At 36.4% G+C, this 13,890-nt stretch overlaps 2 protein-coding genes across 5 annotated transcripts in view; one reads left to right on the plus strand and one right to left on the minus strand.

Moving 5' to 3' along the window:
• Nucleotides 1–2,492, plus strand: part of DYNC1I1 (dynein cytoplasmic 1 intermediate chain 1) — a 295,343-nt gene extending 292,851 nt beyond the window's left edge. For both annotated transcript variants that reach the window (XM_060157069.1, XM_060157070.1), the window contains one exon: nt 1,567–2,492. In XM_060157069.1, coding sequence (XP_060013052.1) covers nt 1,567–1,677 — 111 coding nt within the window. In that variant the 3' untranslated portion in view covers nt 1,678–2,492. The remainder of the gene's footprint in view (nt 1–1,566) is intronic.
• SLC25A13 (solute carrier family 25 member 13) overlaps nt 1–13,890 on the minus strand; it is a 297,241-nt gene that overhangs the window by 72,523 nt on the left and 210,828 nt on the right. For all 3 annotated transcript variants that reach the window (XR_009541995.1, XR_009541993.1, XR_009541994.1), the window contains exon 20: nt 10,302–10,416. The gene's annotated coding sequence lies outside the window, so the exon portion shown is untranslated. The remainder of the gene's footprint in view (nt 1–10,301; nt 10,417–13,890) is intronic.

The raw sequence follows: 13,890 nt of genomic DNA on the forward strand, positions 1-13,890 counted from the left end.
ACAGTGGTTGGGAATCCACCTGTCAATGCAGGGGACACGGGTTCGAGCCCTGGTCCAGGAGGATCCCACATGCTGCGGAGCAGCTAAGCCCGTGCGCCTCAACTACTGAGCCTGTGCTCTAGAGACTGCGAGCCATAACTACTGAGCCTGCGCCACTGCTGAGGCCTGCGTGCCTGGGGCCCGTGCTCTGCAACGGGAGAAGCCACTGCAACGAGAAGCCCGCGCACCACAATAAAGAGTAGCTCCCGCTCACCACAACTAGAGAAAGCCCGCACACAGCAGCAAAGACCCAATGAAGCCAAAAATAAATAAATAAAATTAAATTTTAAAAAGTCCTAAATGTCTGGCTTGATATAGTAAGAAATTTTTCAGCTGTAAAAGTGATCTCAAAGTTTAGATTTATTTGCTTTTTTATTTTGGAAAATGTATATTGACTGGGATGATTGTGTGTTATTAATGTTTATGGAATATATGGATAGCATGTGTAGCACTAGTATCTGTAGATGGATTACATCATCTTACAGGGTAGTCTTCCAAGAAAATGGCTCTACAGTCGAAACAAATTTTATTACATGAAAACCATTCAGACTTGTACTTGATCCTGCTTCTCATCTTCACATAATTCTTTTTTATTCCAAACACTTGCATGATACCTTTAGACAATTCATTTTTAGATGCCATGTAGAGTAATCATTATCCTTTAAAACACCTAACAAAAATCCATACATGCAGTTTGTGTCAGGTGGGGTTAATTTTCTCCTTACTGAACTGTGCACAGGAGAAGATATTTTGGGGAAATTTTATAATCCCTCTTTTTGGTGATTCAGTGTAGCATACTGGCTAAGCATGTAATTACTGGAACCAGATGACATTGGCAGTGATATTTGCTGGCTATGCAACCTTGGCAAGATGAGTTAATCTTTCTGTGCCTCAATTTCTCCTTTCGTAAAATGTAAATGCTAATATTATCCTACATAGGATTGCTGTGAGGAATAAGTAGAATACATGTAAAGTACTTAGAGCAGAACTCTTGGTAAATCTTAGTTACTATTATTCATTGGCATCATCATACACGATCTTGCTGGAAAAGCCAAAATGTCACATTATAGTAGTAAGATTTCTTTGAATATGTAAGTTATACTCTTGTCATATATATATTGGCACGTTAGCAACACTTTTTAGAAAAGGATCAATAGCATCGACTTAGGAAGACAATACCACCGTTATTTCAAATTCCTAGTAATGCAGTTTTTATTTGTCGTGTTCGCTGTAATTCTGGTCTTCTTACTGCAAGTGCTTTAACTTGGATACTGTATGAACTATATAGTTTACATAAATTTTTAATGTTTTATAAATCCCACGTGCGATTTTGCTTTTGAGAGTGACATCATTCTCTTAAATTATCAGTTTAAGAGCAATGCTTCAGAGATCTGATTCAAGGAAGACTATCTGATTTCCTTACATTCCAAGGGAATCATCTGTTTCAAGAAGAACAATCATGCAGGCTTCAAGGCTTTCAGCATGAAAGATACCTTATTCACCATTTTCCGTTAATTTGTTTTGCAGCTTGCAGTTCCCCACAATGATGAGTGGACCCGATTTGCCAGGACGCTCGTGGAGATTCGTGCGAACAGAGCTGACAGCGAGGAGGAAGGCACCGTTGAGTTATCTGCCTAGTGGAAATGAGCCGTCCCCACCTTGACGTTCTAGAGCTCGGCATCTGCAGTCATCAAGTCCGCTGTATTCAGTGTCCATTCAGTATCAGTATTGCCGTGACCGTTTAGGTGCCATGTTGTGCCAGCTTTGCTCCAAGTATTCCAGATGTATACTGTCCATGACCTGACATTCACCAGAGCATTTCTGTCTTTATATTTCTGTCTCAAAAGTGGGGATGGGGAGGTAGGAGCCTTTTTGCGTTGAGTTCTTGCCTTTTAACTACTTAGTAGCTGTATTTAATAGCTGGAAACCTCTGGCTAAATTTGTGCTTACACGCACTTCTGGCATAGTCCTATTAAATCCATATGAAGCCAGATATGATTAGGTGCAGATGTGGTGTCATGCTATGGTACAGGGCCAAAGACTTGAGATGTGGCGTTTTACACGGTGACTCACATTATGAATGGATTTACTAGAAGAACATTGCTGCTCCTTATTTATTGTGGTGTGCTGCATGGAACATATTTATTTGAAAGCATTAAAATAAACGATCCTAGAGCATGTGCATAATGAGAGGACTGCATTGTCTCTCTGTTGCTGTTGAGGTTACATTAAGTTCCAAATAACAATTACAGTATGCCGGTTCCACTGAGGACATGAAATCTTTAGAGGTTTGTTGCAGTGAATGGAATGAATTTTAATGCCTATTATTTCTAGGTACTTTAACAATATTTCAAATATAGTTGATCATTGATATTTGTCATTCAAGCTAACCCAGTCTGACAAAAGTCTGTGGTTCCTAACTATGACACCAGTATTGCCAATAAAATGTTCCAAACCAGGTCTGCTCTAGTGTGGATAAATCCTTTGCTTGGGAACTGCCTGATTAAAATTCTGCTGTGGCCAGCGAGTAGGGGAGATACATTAGGGCCGTGTTAAAGGTTGATAATGAATTTATAGGCAGCCAACCTGGCTGGACTTAAACCAAGACTCTGGTTTTATTTTTATGAAGGAACGTGTGTGCTATTTCTGGAAAGCGTTTTCTTGTCTCCTTCGCCAGAGCCACTCTAACCCAAAGACTATTTCAAGTGTTGGGAGTAGGAAGAACAGGTTAAGATGAACAAATACCAACTGTTCCACACATTTCATTATTTTTTAATTTATACCAGAAAATTACATTTATTACTGTTGGACTAGGAAATATGTCTAAACAACTTTATAGGATTTTGTTTTTTCAAAAGGTCATTTCTCGCCTAGAGAGAATGAAAATAAATAGTGGCTGAGTCATGTAAAACATTTGAAGACAGTCTTTGGCTTTTTAGGAAGAGAATTTCCATGATGCTTTGTTGGTAGGGATTCCTTGAGCTATGAGATTTCTTTTAATTTTGAAATAATGATATGCTTTTCTCTAAGTGCTATACAGTGTGTTAATATTGAAACTCTTTAAAAACATTAAATTTTTAAAGCTAAAATATGAATATCTAAAATACGTTTAAAAGCAACACAATGAGACAAAAGACCTGTACTCTGAAAACTATAAGACACTGATTAAAGAAATCGAAGATGACACAAACAGATGGAGAGATATACCATGTTCTTGGATTGTAAGAATCAGCATTGTCAAAATGACTGTGCTGCCCAAGGCAATCTACAGATTCAGTGTAATCCCTATCAAATTACCAATGGCATTTTTCACAGAAATAGAACAAAAATTTTTTTAATTTGCATGGAGACACGAAGGACCCCCTAATAGCCAAAATAACCTTGAGAAAGAAAAACGGATCTGGAGGAATTGGGCTCCCTGACTTCACACTATACTACAAAGCTACAGTCATCAAAACAGTATCGTACTGGCATAAAAACAGAAATATAGAGCAGTGGGACAGTATAAAAGCCCAGAAATAAATCCATGCACCTATGCTCAATTAGTATATGACAAAGGAAGCAAGAATATACAATGAAGAAAAGACAGTTTCTTCAATAAGCAGTGCTGGGAAAACTGGACAGCTACATGTAAAAGAATGAAATTAGAACATTCTCTAACAGCATACACAAAAGTAAAGTCAAAGTGGATCAAAGACCTAAATGTGAGGCCAGACACTGTAAAACTCTTAGAGGAAAACATAGGCAGAACACTCTTTGATATAAATTGCAGCAACATCTTTTTGGATGCACCTCCTAAAGTAATGGAAAAAAAACCACAAAAATAAACAAATGGGACCTAATTAAACTTAAAAGCTTCTGCACAGCAAAGGAAACCATAAACCAAATGAAAAGACAGCCTACAGACTAGGAGAAAATAGTTGCAAATGACGTGACTGACAAGGAATTAGTCTCCAGAATTTACAAACAGCTCATGCAGCTCTATGTCAAAAGAACAACCCAATCAAAAAATGGGCAGAAGATCTAAACAGACATTTCTCCAAAGAAGACATACAGATGGTCTAAAAACACATGAGGGACTTCCCTGGCGGTCTAGTGGTAAAGAATCTGCCCTCCAATGCAGGGGATGTGGGTTTGATCCCTGCTCAGGTAACTAAGATCCCACGTGCTGTGGGGCAACTAAGCCTGCACGCCGCAACTACTGAGCCTGTGCGCTCTGGAACCTGCATGCCACAACTAGAGAGAAGCCCAGACACCACAATGAAGAGCCTGCCTGCCTCAATGACAGATCCCACATGCCGCAATGAAGATCCCACGTGCTGTAACTAAGACCCAACGCAGCCAAAAAACAAAAAAGCAAACAAAAAAACAAATGGCTAATCTTAAAAAAAGAAAAGCACCTGAAAAATGCTCAACATTAATTATTAGAGAAATGCAAATCAAAACTACAATGAGGTATCACCTCACAGCAGTCAGAATGGCCATCATCAAAAAGTCTACAAACAATAAATGCTGGAAAGGGTGTTGAGAAAAGGGAACCCTCCTACACTGTTGGTGGGAATGTAAACTGGTACAACCATTATGGAGTACAGTATGGAGGTTCTTTAAAAAACGAAAAATAGAGCTACCATATGATCCGGCAATCCCACACCTGGGCCTATATCCAGAGAAAAACATGGTTCGAAAAGATACCTGCACCCCGATGTTCGTTGCAGTACTATTTACAATAGCCAGGATATAGAAGCAACCTAAATGTCCATCGACGGACATTTAGAGAAATAGAAATAGATAAAGAGAGAAATAAAGAAGATGTGGTACAAATACACAGTGGAATATTACTCAGCCATTAAAAAGAATGAAATAATGCCATTTGCAGCAACATGGATGGACCTAGAGATTGTCATACTGAGTGAAGTCAGACAGAGAAAGACAAATATATCGCTTTTATAGTGGAATCTAAGAAAAAGGTATAAATGAACCTATTTACAAAACAGAAATAGAGTCACAGATGTAGAAAACAAACTTATGGTTACCACAGGTAAGATGGTGGGAGAGCTAGATTGAGATTGACATATACACACAACTGTATAAAACAGATAACTAATAAGGACCTACTGCATAGCATAGGGAACTCTACTCAATACTCTATAATGACCTATATGGAAATAGAATCTAAAAAAGAGTGGATATATGTATAAGTGATTCACTTTGCTGTACACCTGAAACAACATTGTAAATCAACTATACTCCAATTAAAAAAAAGAAAAAGAGCTACCATATCATCCTGCAATCCCCTCCTGGGCATATCTCCAGAGAAAACCATAATCCCAAAAGGTAGATGCACCTCAATGTTCACTGCAGCACTATTTACAATAGCCAAGACATGGAAGCAACCTAAATGTCCATTCACAGAGGAATGGATAAAGAAGATATGGTACATATATACAATGAAATATTACTCAGCCACGAAAAAGAATGAAATAATGCCATTTGCAGCAACATGGATGGACCTAGAGATTATCATATTAAGTGAAGTAAGTCAGAGAAAGACAAATATCATATTGTATCTCTCATGTGGAATCTAATTTTTTTTTAAATGATACAAATGAATTTATTTACAAAACAGAAACAGACTTATGGTTATTAAAGGGGAAACGTGGTGGGGAAGGGATAAATCAGGAACGTGGGATGAACAGACATACACTACTACATATAAGAATAGATAACCAACAAGGACCTACTGTACAGCACAGGGAACTCTACTCAATATTCTGGGATAACGTATATGAGAAAAGAATCTAAAAAAGAATGAATATATGTATATGTATAACTGAATCACTTTGCTGTACAGCAGAAACTAATACAACATTGTAAATCAACTATACTCTAGTAAAATTTTTTTAAAAAGCAATCCAATGAAAAGTACTGGGGAAAAAATTTTCTCAAACATATGCTAAAGAACCTTAGAACAAATCAATAAGCCATGAGCTGTTATAGACCAAAGTCTGAATGATTCAGTGAGTGAGGAATATGAATAGTGCTAAGGCCAGTCACTTGTAATAGGCACATGAAGAATTATAAGAGCTTGTATATGGGTATATCCCACCATGGTAGCTAGTCTCCAAGACAGTCTCCCACTTCTCGTGTGGTGTTTTCCCATCATGAACCTGGGATGACCTTGTGTAATGATAGAATATGTGGGAAGTGATACTATGTGGGGTTCAGGACAAGGTTATATGAAGACATAGCTTCCTTCTGGGTCTCTTGGCACACTCACTCTTAATTCCCCAAGCCATTGTGTAAGAAGGGCAACTACCCTAAGACCTCTAGGCTGTACAAAGGCCTAAGCTCATCACAGAGTGGCCATGTGAATATAGAGAAAGATATCCAGGCAGCCCACAGCCATTCAGGTTCTCCCAGCTGATGTCCCAGATGGAATGTGGTAGCCATGACAATTTGCCTCTAAGATCTCGTTGCAAAGAACATAATTGACTGACAGCTCCAGCTGCTTTGCTCTAAAATCCACCAGCATGTTTGACCAATGTCATGCTTCTTAGCCAAGCCTGAGCATACCAGGGATAGTAAGGCAGGCCTGTTCCTGGGAGATGTAAGAGTTCTCCGAGGAGAACTCAAAGGAGTTCTCAAGGACTCCCTGCCAGCATTGCTAAAACTTTCTCGGAACTGTACTTCAGTCTAAGGCTAACCTTTGCTTTCCCTTCCCTCCTTTCCTTTCCTCCCTCCCTTCTTTCCCTCTCACCTTCTTCGGGTCAGATTGACACCACTCTCTGATGGCTCTCCCAGCGTAACCTGGCTGGGGACATGTGACCTATTAAGGAGTAAAGAGACTAGACACCAAAAGTGTTACAAGAATTAGCACGTGCCATTAGGGGCCAGGATATGGTCTAACTTAGGCAATGTTCCATGTACACCTGAAAAAATGTGCATTCTTTGTATGTTGGGTATGTGGTTCTAAAAATGTCAAATAGATTAAACTGGCTGAGAGTATTGTTTCAATCTTCTATAATCTTACTGTTTTCTATGTATTCTATCAGTGACCAAGAAGGAGATATTAAAATATCCACTTATGGTTTTGAATTTGCCTACTTGTTCTTTAGTTCTCTCCATTTTTATTTTTGCATTTTGAAGCTGTTACTAGGTACATACATATTAAGTTTATTATATCTTCTTAATAAACTGACCCTTTTATTATTATGAAATTTCCCTCTAGTGTTTCATTTCAGCCCGAAGGGCACCCTTTAGCATTTGTTGTAGGGGAGGTCTGCTAGGATAAACTTTCAGCTTTTGCTTATCTGGGAAAGTCCTAATTTCTCCTTTATCTCTGAAGAATAATTTTGTCAGAAGTTGAATTTTTCATTGACAATTTTTTTTTTTCCTCAGCAGTTTGAGTATCTCATCCCACTGCCTTTTGGTCTCTATGTTTCCAGATAAAGTGAGTTGCTTCTTTCTTGTAACTTTTTTTTTGTGTGTGTGTGTGTGTGGTACACGGGCCTCTCACTGTTGTGGCCTCTCTCGTTGCGGAGCACAGGCTCCGGACGCGCAGGCTCAGCGGCCATGGCTCACGGGCCTAGCCACTCCATGGCATGTGGGATCTTCTCGGGGCACGAACCCGTGTCCCCTGCATTGGCAGGCGGACTCTCAACCACTGCGCCACCAGGGAAGCCCTTTTGTTGTAACTTTTAAGATTCCTTCATCAGCTTTGGATTTTGACAGTTTGATTATGATGTGTTTAGGTGTGGATCTCTGAGTTTTTCCTACTTGGATTTCATGGAATTTCTTGAATGGATAAATTAATGTTTTTCATCAAATTTGGGAAAATTTTAGCCATTATTTCTTCAAGCATTCTTTTTACTCTTTCTCTGTCTCATCCTTCTAGAAGTTCCACTGTGTGTATGTTGGCATGCATGATGGTGTGCCACAGGTCTCTTAAATTTTCTATCTTTTTTCTTTTTGTTTTTTGGACTGCATACTTTCAATTGATTCTTCATGTTTTCTTCTGCATATTCAAATCTGCTATTGAGCTCCCTATTGAAATTTTCATTTCATTTACTGTGCTTTTTGACTCCAAAATGTCTACATGGCTTCTTTTTATAGTATCTATCTATTGATATTTTCTATTTTGTGAGACATCATTTTCATACTTTCATTCTTTTTTTAAAAATTTTTAATTTATTATTATTATTATTTTTTAAATATTTATTTATTTGGCATCGGGTCTTAGTTGTGGCACATGGGATCTTCACTGCGGCATGCGAGATCTTTCGTTGTGGTGCACGGGCTTCTCTCTAGTTGTGGCGCACAGGCTCCAGAGCATGCGGGCTCAGTAGTTGCGGCATGTAGGCTTAGTTGCCCCGCAGCATGTGGGATCTTAGTTCCCCAACCACGGATCGAACCCGCATCCCCTGCATTGGAAAGAGGATTCTTAACCACTGGACGACCAGGGAAGTCCCCTCCTTTCATTCTTTAGACATGGTTTCCTTTAATTCATTGAGTATATTTATAATAGCTGATTTAAAGTCTTTGTCTAGAAAAATCCAATATCTGGGCTTTCTCAGGCAGTTTCTATTGACTTTTTTCCATTGTATATGCCATACTTTGTTATTTTTTTGCATGTGTACTTTTTTGTTGTTGAAAACTTAATATTGTAATATATCCAGTAATTATAATACTGTAATGTGCAACTCTGGAAATCAGATTTTTTCCCTCCACAGGATTTGTTGTTGTTGCTGCTTATTGTAATTGTTGTTTATTTACCAAATTTTCTGAACTAATTCTGTGCAGTCTGTATTCTGTGTATGTGCAGCCTCTGAAGTCTCTGTTAATTTAATGTTTAGCTAATGATTGGCTCCTTACATGCCTGGAGCCAAAAAACTCTTCTAGTCTATGGCAAAGGACTCTGTATGTCTCTCTGTTGAGGTGCATCGTCACCTATCAGCCAGGCAGTTTACAATTCTGCATTGGCCTTCACTTCCGGTTTCTACAGAGCCTCAATGTCAACAGGAGGTGAGATCTTGGGGCCTTCTTAGGACTTTCCTGAGCACATGCACAGTTCTGAGTATGTGTGTGTGTGTGTTTGTCCAGATTCCCAGGGGTATGTCAGAGCTATTCATAGCCCTCAAAGATCTCATTCCCTAGCCTGTCCTCTCAAGTTTTTTGTTAGTCTATTGATTGTCTTAACTGTTATTTATTACCTCAGCCAGCAGCAACTAGGATATCAGCCTGTGAATGTTTTGGACAAATACCCCCACATCAGGAAGCAGCCTTAGTACTACACCAGTTCCAAGTTAGGTGCAATAAAGACATGTATTTTGTCTACCAGGGAGGAACCAGACAGGTCAGAACAAATAATTAGAATCGTTTGTGAATGAAGTACTTTCTGCTTCCTGTCGTACTGGGAATGTGAGCTGTTATTTTCAGAGCTGCTGCTGGACTACAGAGGGGGGATGGGACTAGAGTAAGTTAAAATGACACAAAGTTCATGATTCTTTCAGAGAATCCGGGTTGTTCTTCAGTCAGTGTTCCCTTAGTTGATGCAAGTCTTTGGTTAATTTCCAGAGTTCAAGAACAAGCGTTGATTTTGACTTTCAGCCCGTTTTTTATTGCTTTTATGGCAGGGCAGAATTTGGAGTTTTTTAGTTTGCCATTTTGGCTGATGTCATTCCCACCCTTTTATTTTTAATCTTTTTAAGTCTATATATTTGAAGTGTGTTTCTTGTAAACAGCTTAAAGTTGGGTCCTTCTTTCTTTTTTTTTTTAAATACAGTCTAATAGTCTCTGCCTTTTAATTGGAGGATTTAGTCCATGTACAATTAATGTAATTTTTGGCATGGTTTTTTATTTTGTATTAGTAATTGTTTTTTATTATTTATTTTTTTTAGTAAATGTTTTTTATTGATCCCATTCATTCTTTGTTCTTCTATTCTTCCCCTCTGCCTTCTTTTTGATGGTCCAAGTAATTCTTAGTATTGCATTACAGTTCATCTATTGACCTTTATTCTTTTTAGTGGTTTCACAAGAATGCAGTATGCATGTTTAACTACTAACAGACTACCTTCAAATGATGTAACAGAATAATACTTTTACCTTCTCTCTGTCCTTTGTTCCTGTGTTGTCATGTATTTTACTTCTGTATTTTCTATAAATCCCACAATACACTATTATTTTTGCTTCAGTGAATAGTGTTTTATGAATTAAAAGTATTTATAAAATAAAGATAATTCTAAAAGGTTTTAAAAACTACTTACTTTCACATTTTTCTTTTCTGGTTCTCTTCGTTTCTTTCTGGAGATCTGGGCTTTCCATTTCATGTTATCTCTCTTCAACCAATGAAATTCTTTTGGCATATCCAGTAGTAAGATTCTGCAAGAGAATAATTTCAGTTTTTGTGTGTCTAAATATGTCTTTATTTTGCCTTTATTTATGAAGGTTTTTTTTTTGGATATAGAATTCCAATTTGACAGTGCTTTCTTCATTAAGAATGTTTTCTAAAATCTTGACTCATCTAAAATATTTTTGCCTAATCCAAGGCAAAAATAGAACTTTTTGACAGATAAAGATTTTCTCTTATGTTTTCTTATGAAATATTTATAGTTTAAACTCATATTTATGTGTATGATGCATCTTTAATTAATTTTGTGTATGGTGTGGTTGTGGGCTAAGGTTAATTTTTATGTATATGCATAGTTAATTTTCCAGCAACATTTGTAGAAAAGACTATTATTTCCCCATTTTTTAAATATTTAAAATGTTATTTTCAGATACTGTTGGTACTATATAGAAATACAGTGGAATTTTATATACTGACTTTGTATCTTGTGGTGTTGCTAAATTCATTTACTACTTCTAATTAATGTTATGTAGATTTCTTAAAATTTTCTTCATATGCAGTTGAATACTGTTCTACTTCTTTTTCCCCAGTGTATTTATTTATTTATTTATTATCATGTTGCACTGCCTAGGGCATTGAATCATTCACGTAAAGTATCATATTAGCTATAGCTTTTTTTTTTTGTAGATGCCCTTTATCAGATTACATTTCTTTTTATTTCTGGCTTGTGAGTTTTTTTTTTTAAATGGGTGTTGAATTTTTCCAAATTCTTTTTCTGAACCTAATTTAAATAATCATGATTTTTCTTTTTAATCAGTATAATATATATTTTTTTAGTGTTATACCTAACTTATATTCTGGTGATGAACCCTATTTGGTCATAAGGGATTGTCCCTTTTATGTGCATCTAGGCTTGGATTTTTCTTTGGGACAAGAGTTTTTAACTAAGAATTTGATTATTGAAATAGAGTTAGTAACAGTATCTCTTTTTCAGTGACTTTGCTAGTATATATCTTTCAAGAAATCTATTTCATCTATGTGGTTTAATTTATTGGCATAAATTTGTTCATAGCATTCCCTTTTAATCACATTAGTTGTTATTTTTGTTGTTGTTATTTTGCTTTTGTCTTTTTCTGATCAGTCTTATTAGTGGTTTCTAAATTTGGGGATTTTTTTAAAGAAACATTTCCATCTTACTGTTTTTTCCTATTGTTTTCCTGTCTTCTATCTCATTGATTTCTGCTTTTTATTATCTTCTGCATCTTTGGGGTTTAATTTGCTCTTCTTTTTCTTGCTTTAAGGTGGAAAATGAGATAATTGTTTGAGACCTCTCATCTTTTCTAATGTAAGCACTTAATAGTATATATTTCCCTCTAAGCACTGTTTTAAATGCATTGTAAAATATTTTTTTCATTGTAAAATTTTTGATATGTTATATTCTTCTTTTCATTTAGTTTAAAATATTTCCTAATTATCCTCGTGATTTCTTCGTAGACTCAAGTGTTGTTTGGAACTATATATTTTTCAGATATATGGGGAATTTCCAAGTATCTTTTTTTTTAATTAATTAATTTTTATTTTGGGCTGCGATGAGTCTTTGTTGCTGTGCGCGGGCTCTTCTCTAGTTGCAGCAAACGGGGGCTACTCTTCGTTGTGGTGCACAGGCTTCTCATTGCGGTGGCTTCTCTTGTTGCAGAGCACAGGCTCTAGGCGTGCGGGCTTCAGTAGTTGTGGCACGTGGGCTTCAGTAGTTGTGGCTCGTGGGCTCTAGAGCACAGGCTCAGTAGTTGTGGCACACAGGCTTAGTTGCTCCGCGACATGTGGGATCTTCCCGGACCAGGGATCAAACCCGTGTCCCCTGCATTGGCAAGTGGATTCTTAACCACTGCGCCACCAGGGAAGCCCCTCCAAGTATCTTTTAGTTATTCCTTTCCAGTTTGATTCTGTCATGGCCAGAGAAGGTTATGTGTGTGATTTCAATCCTCTTAAGTTTATTGAAACTTGTTTTATGGCCCAGATTATAGTTAATCTTGGTAAAATTTATCGTGTACTTAAGAAGAATGTGTATTCTGCTGATGTTGAGTGGAGTGTTCTATAAATATGAATAAGGTCAATTATTTGATAAATTTGTTCAGGTCTTCTATATACTGTAGATTTTCTACCTGTTATATCAAGAGGAGTGTGTTGAAATTTGGAAGTAAAATTGTGTTTCTTCTATTCTTTAATTTTGTTAGTTTTTGTTTCATGTATCTGAAGCACTGTTATTAGGTACCCATACATTTAGGATTTTGTGTCTCTGTGATAAATTGACATCTTTATCGGTATGAAATATTCTTCTTTATCCCTACTACTAGTTCTCTTTCTAAAATATACTTTGGCTGATATCAACATAGCATACTCTAGCTTTTTTGAAATCTGTGATTACATGGCATATCTTTTTCTGTCAAGTTACTTCCCATCTATCTGTGTTTTTATATTTAAAGTGAGTTTCTTTAGATAGCATATAGGTGGGCCTTGCTTTTTTTTCCCCTCAAATCTGATCTCTACCTTTTAATTGGAGTGATTAGGCCATCTGCAGTTAATGTAATTATGAATATGGTTAGGTTTAAATCTACCATCTTGCTCTTTTTTATTTACTCCATCTGTTTTTTTATTTCTTTTTTCTTCTTTTCCTGTCTTCTTTTGGATTTTTCTTTTTTTAAGGTTTCCACTAATGTCTTATTAACTAAATCTGTTTGGTTTTCATCTTCTAGTGTGCTCTGGGGTTTACAACATACATCTTTTACTTACTACACTTTACCTTCAGATAATAGTATACTACTTCATGTATAGTAGTAGTAGAACTTTTTGACAGTGTATTTTCATTTTCCTTTCTTCTTTTTACATTTTACTTCTTTGTACATTTTACTGCTATGTATGCTATAAAACTCACAATACATCATTCTTGATTTTGCTTTAAAGACTTAATTATCTTTTAAAGGAATTAAAAATTAAAAAGTTAATTATCCATTTATTTTCAATTCTGGAACTCTACATTTATTTGTATAGATCTAAATTTCCATCTGATATCACTTTGGTTCTGCCTGATGACCTATCATTAACATCTCCTTTAGTGCAATTCTAGCTGCCCGGTGAATTCTCTTACTTGTTATCTACCTTATTTTGCCTTTGTTTTCAAAAGATATTTTCACTGGGTGTAGATTTATTGGTTGGCCTTGTTTTTTAAATACCTTAAAGATGTTACTCTGGCTTTCTGTCTTAAATAGTTCCCAAGTAGAAATCTTCTCTTATTATCATCCTTCCTTGTAGGTTATGGGATGTTTTCCTCTGGCAACTTTTAAGATTTTCTATTTATCATTTGTTTTCACCATCTTCATCATGATATACATTTCTGTTGGTTGATTTTTTCACTTTTTTATGGTTTATATTTTCCTTATTATGATAGGTGAGTTTTTAATTAAATTTGTTATAGTGGGTTGTGGGCTTTTTTTGTTATATTGTTTGAA

Source organism: Lagenorhynchus albirostris, chromosome 8 (assembly GCF_949774975.1).
Source record: "Lagenorhynchus albirostris chromosome 8, mLagAlb1.1, whole genome shotgun sequence".
Taxonomy (NCBI): domain Eukaryota; kingdom Metazoa; phylum Chordata; class Mammalia; order Artiodactyla; family Delphinidae; genus Lagenorhynchus; species Lagenorhynchus albirostris.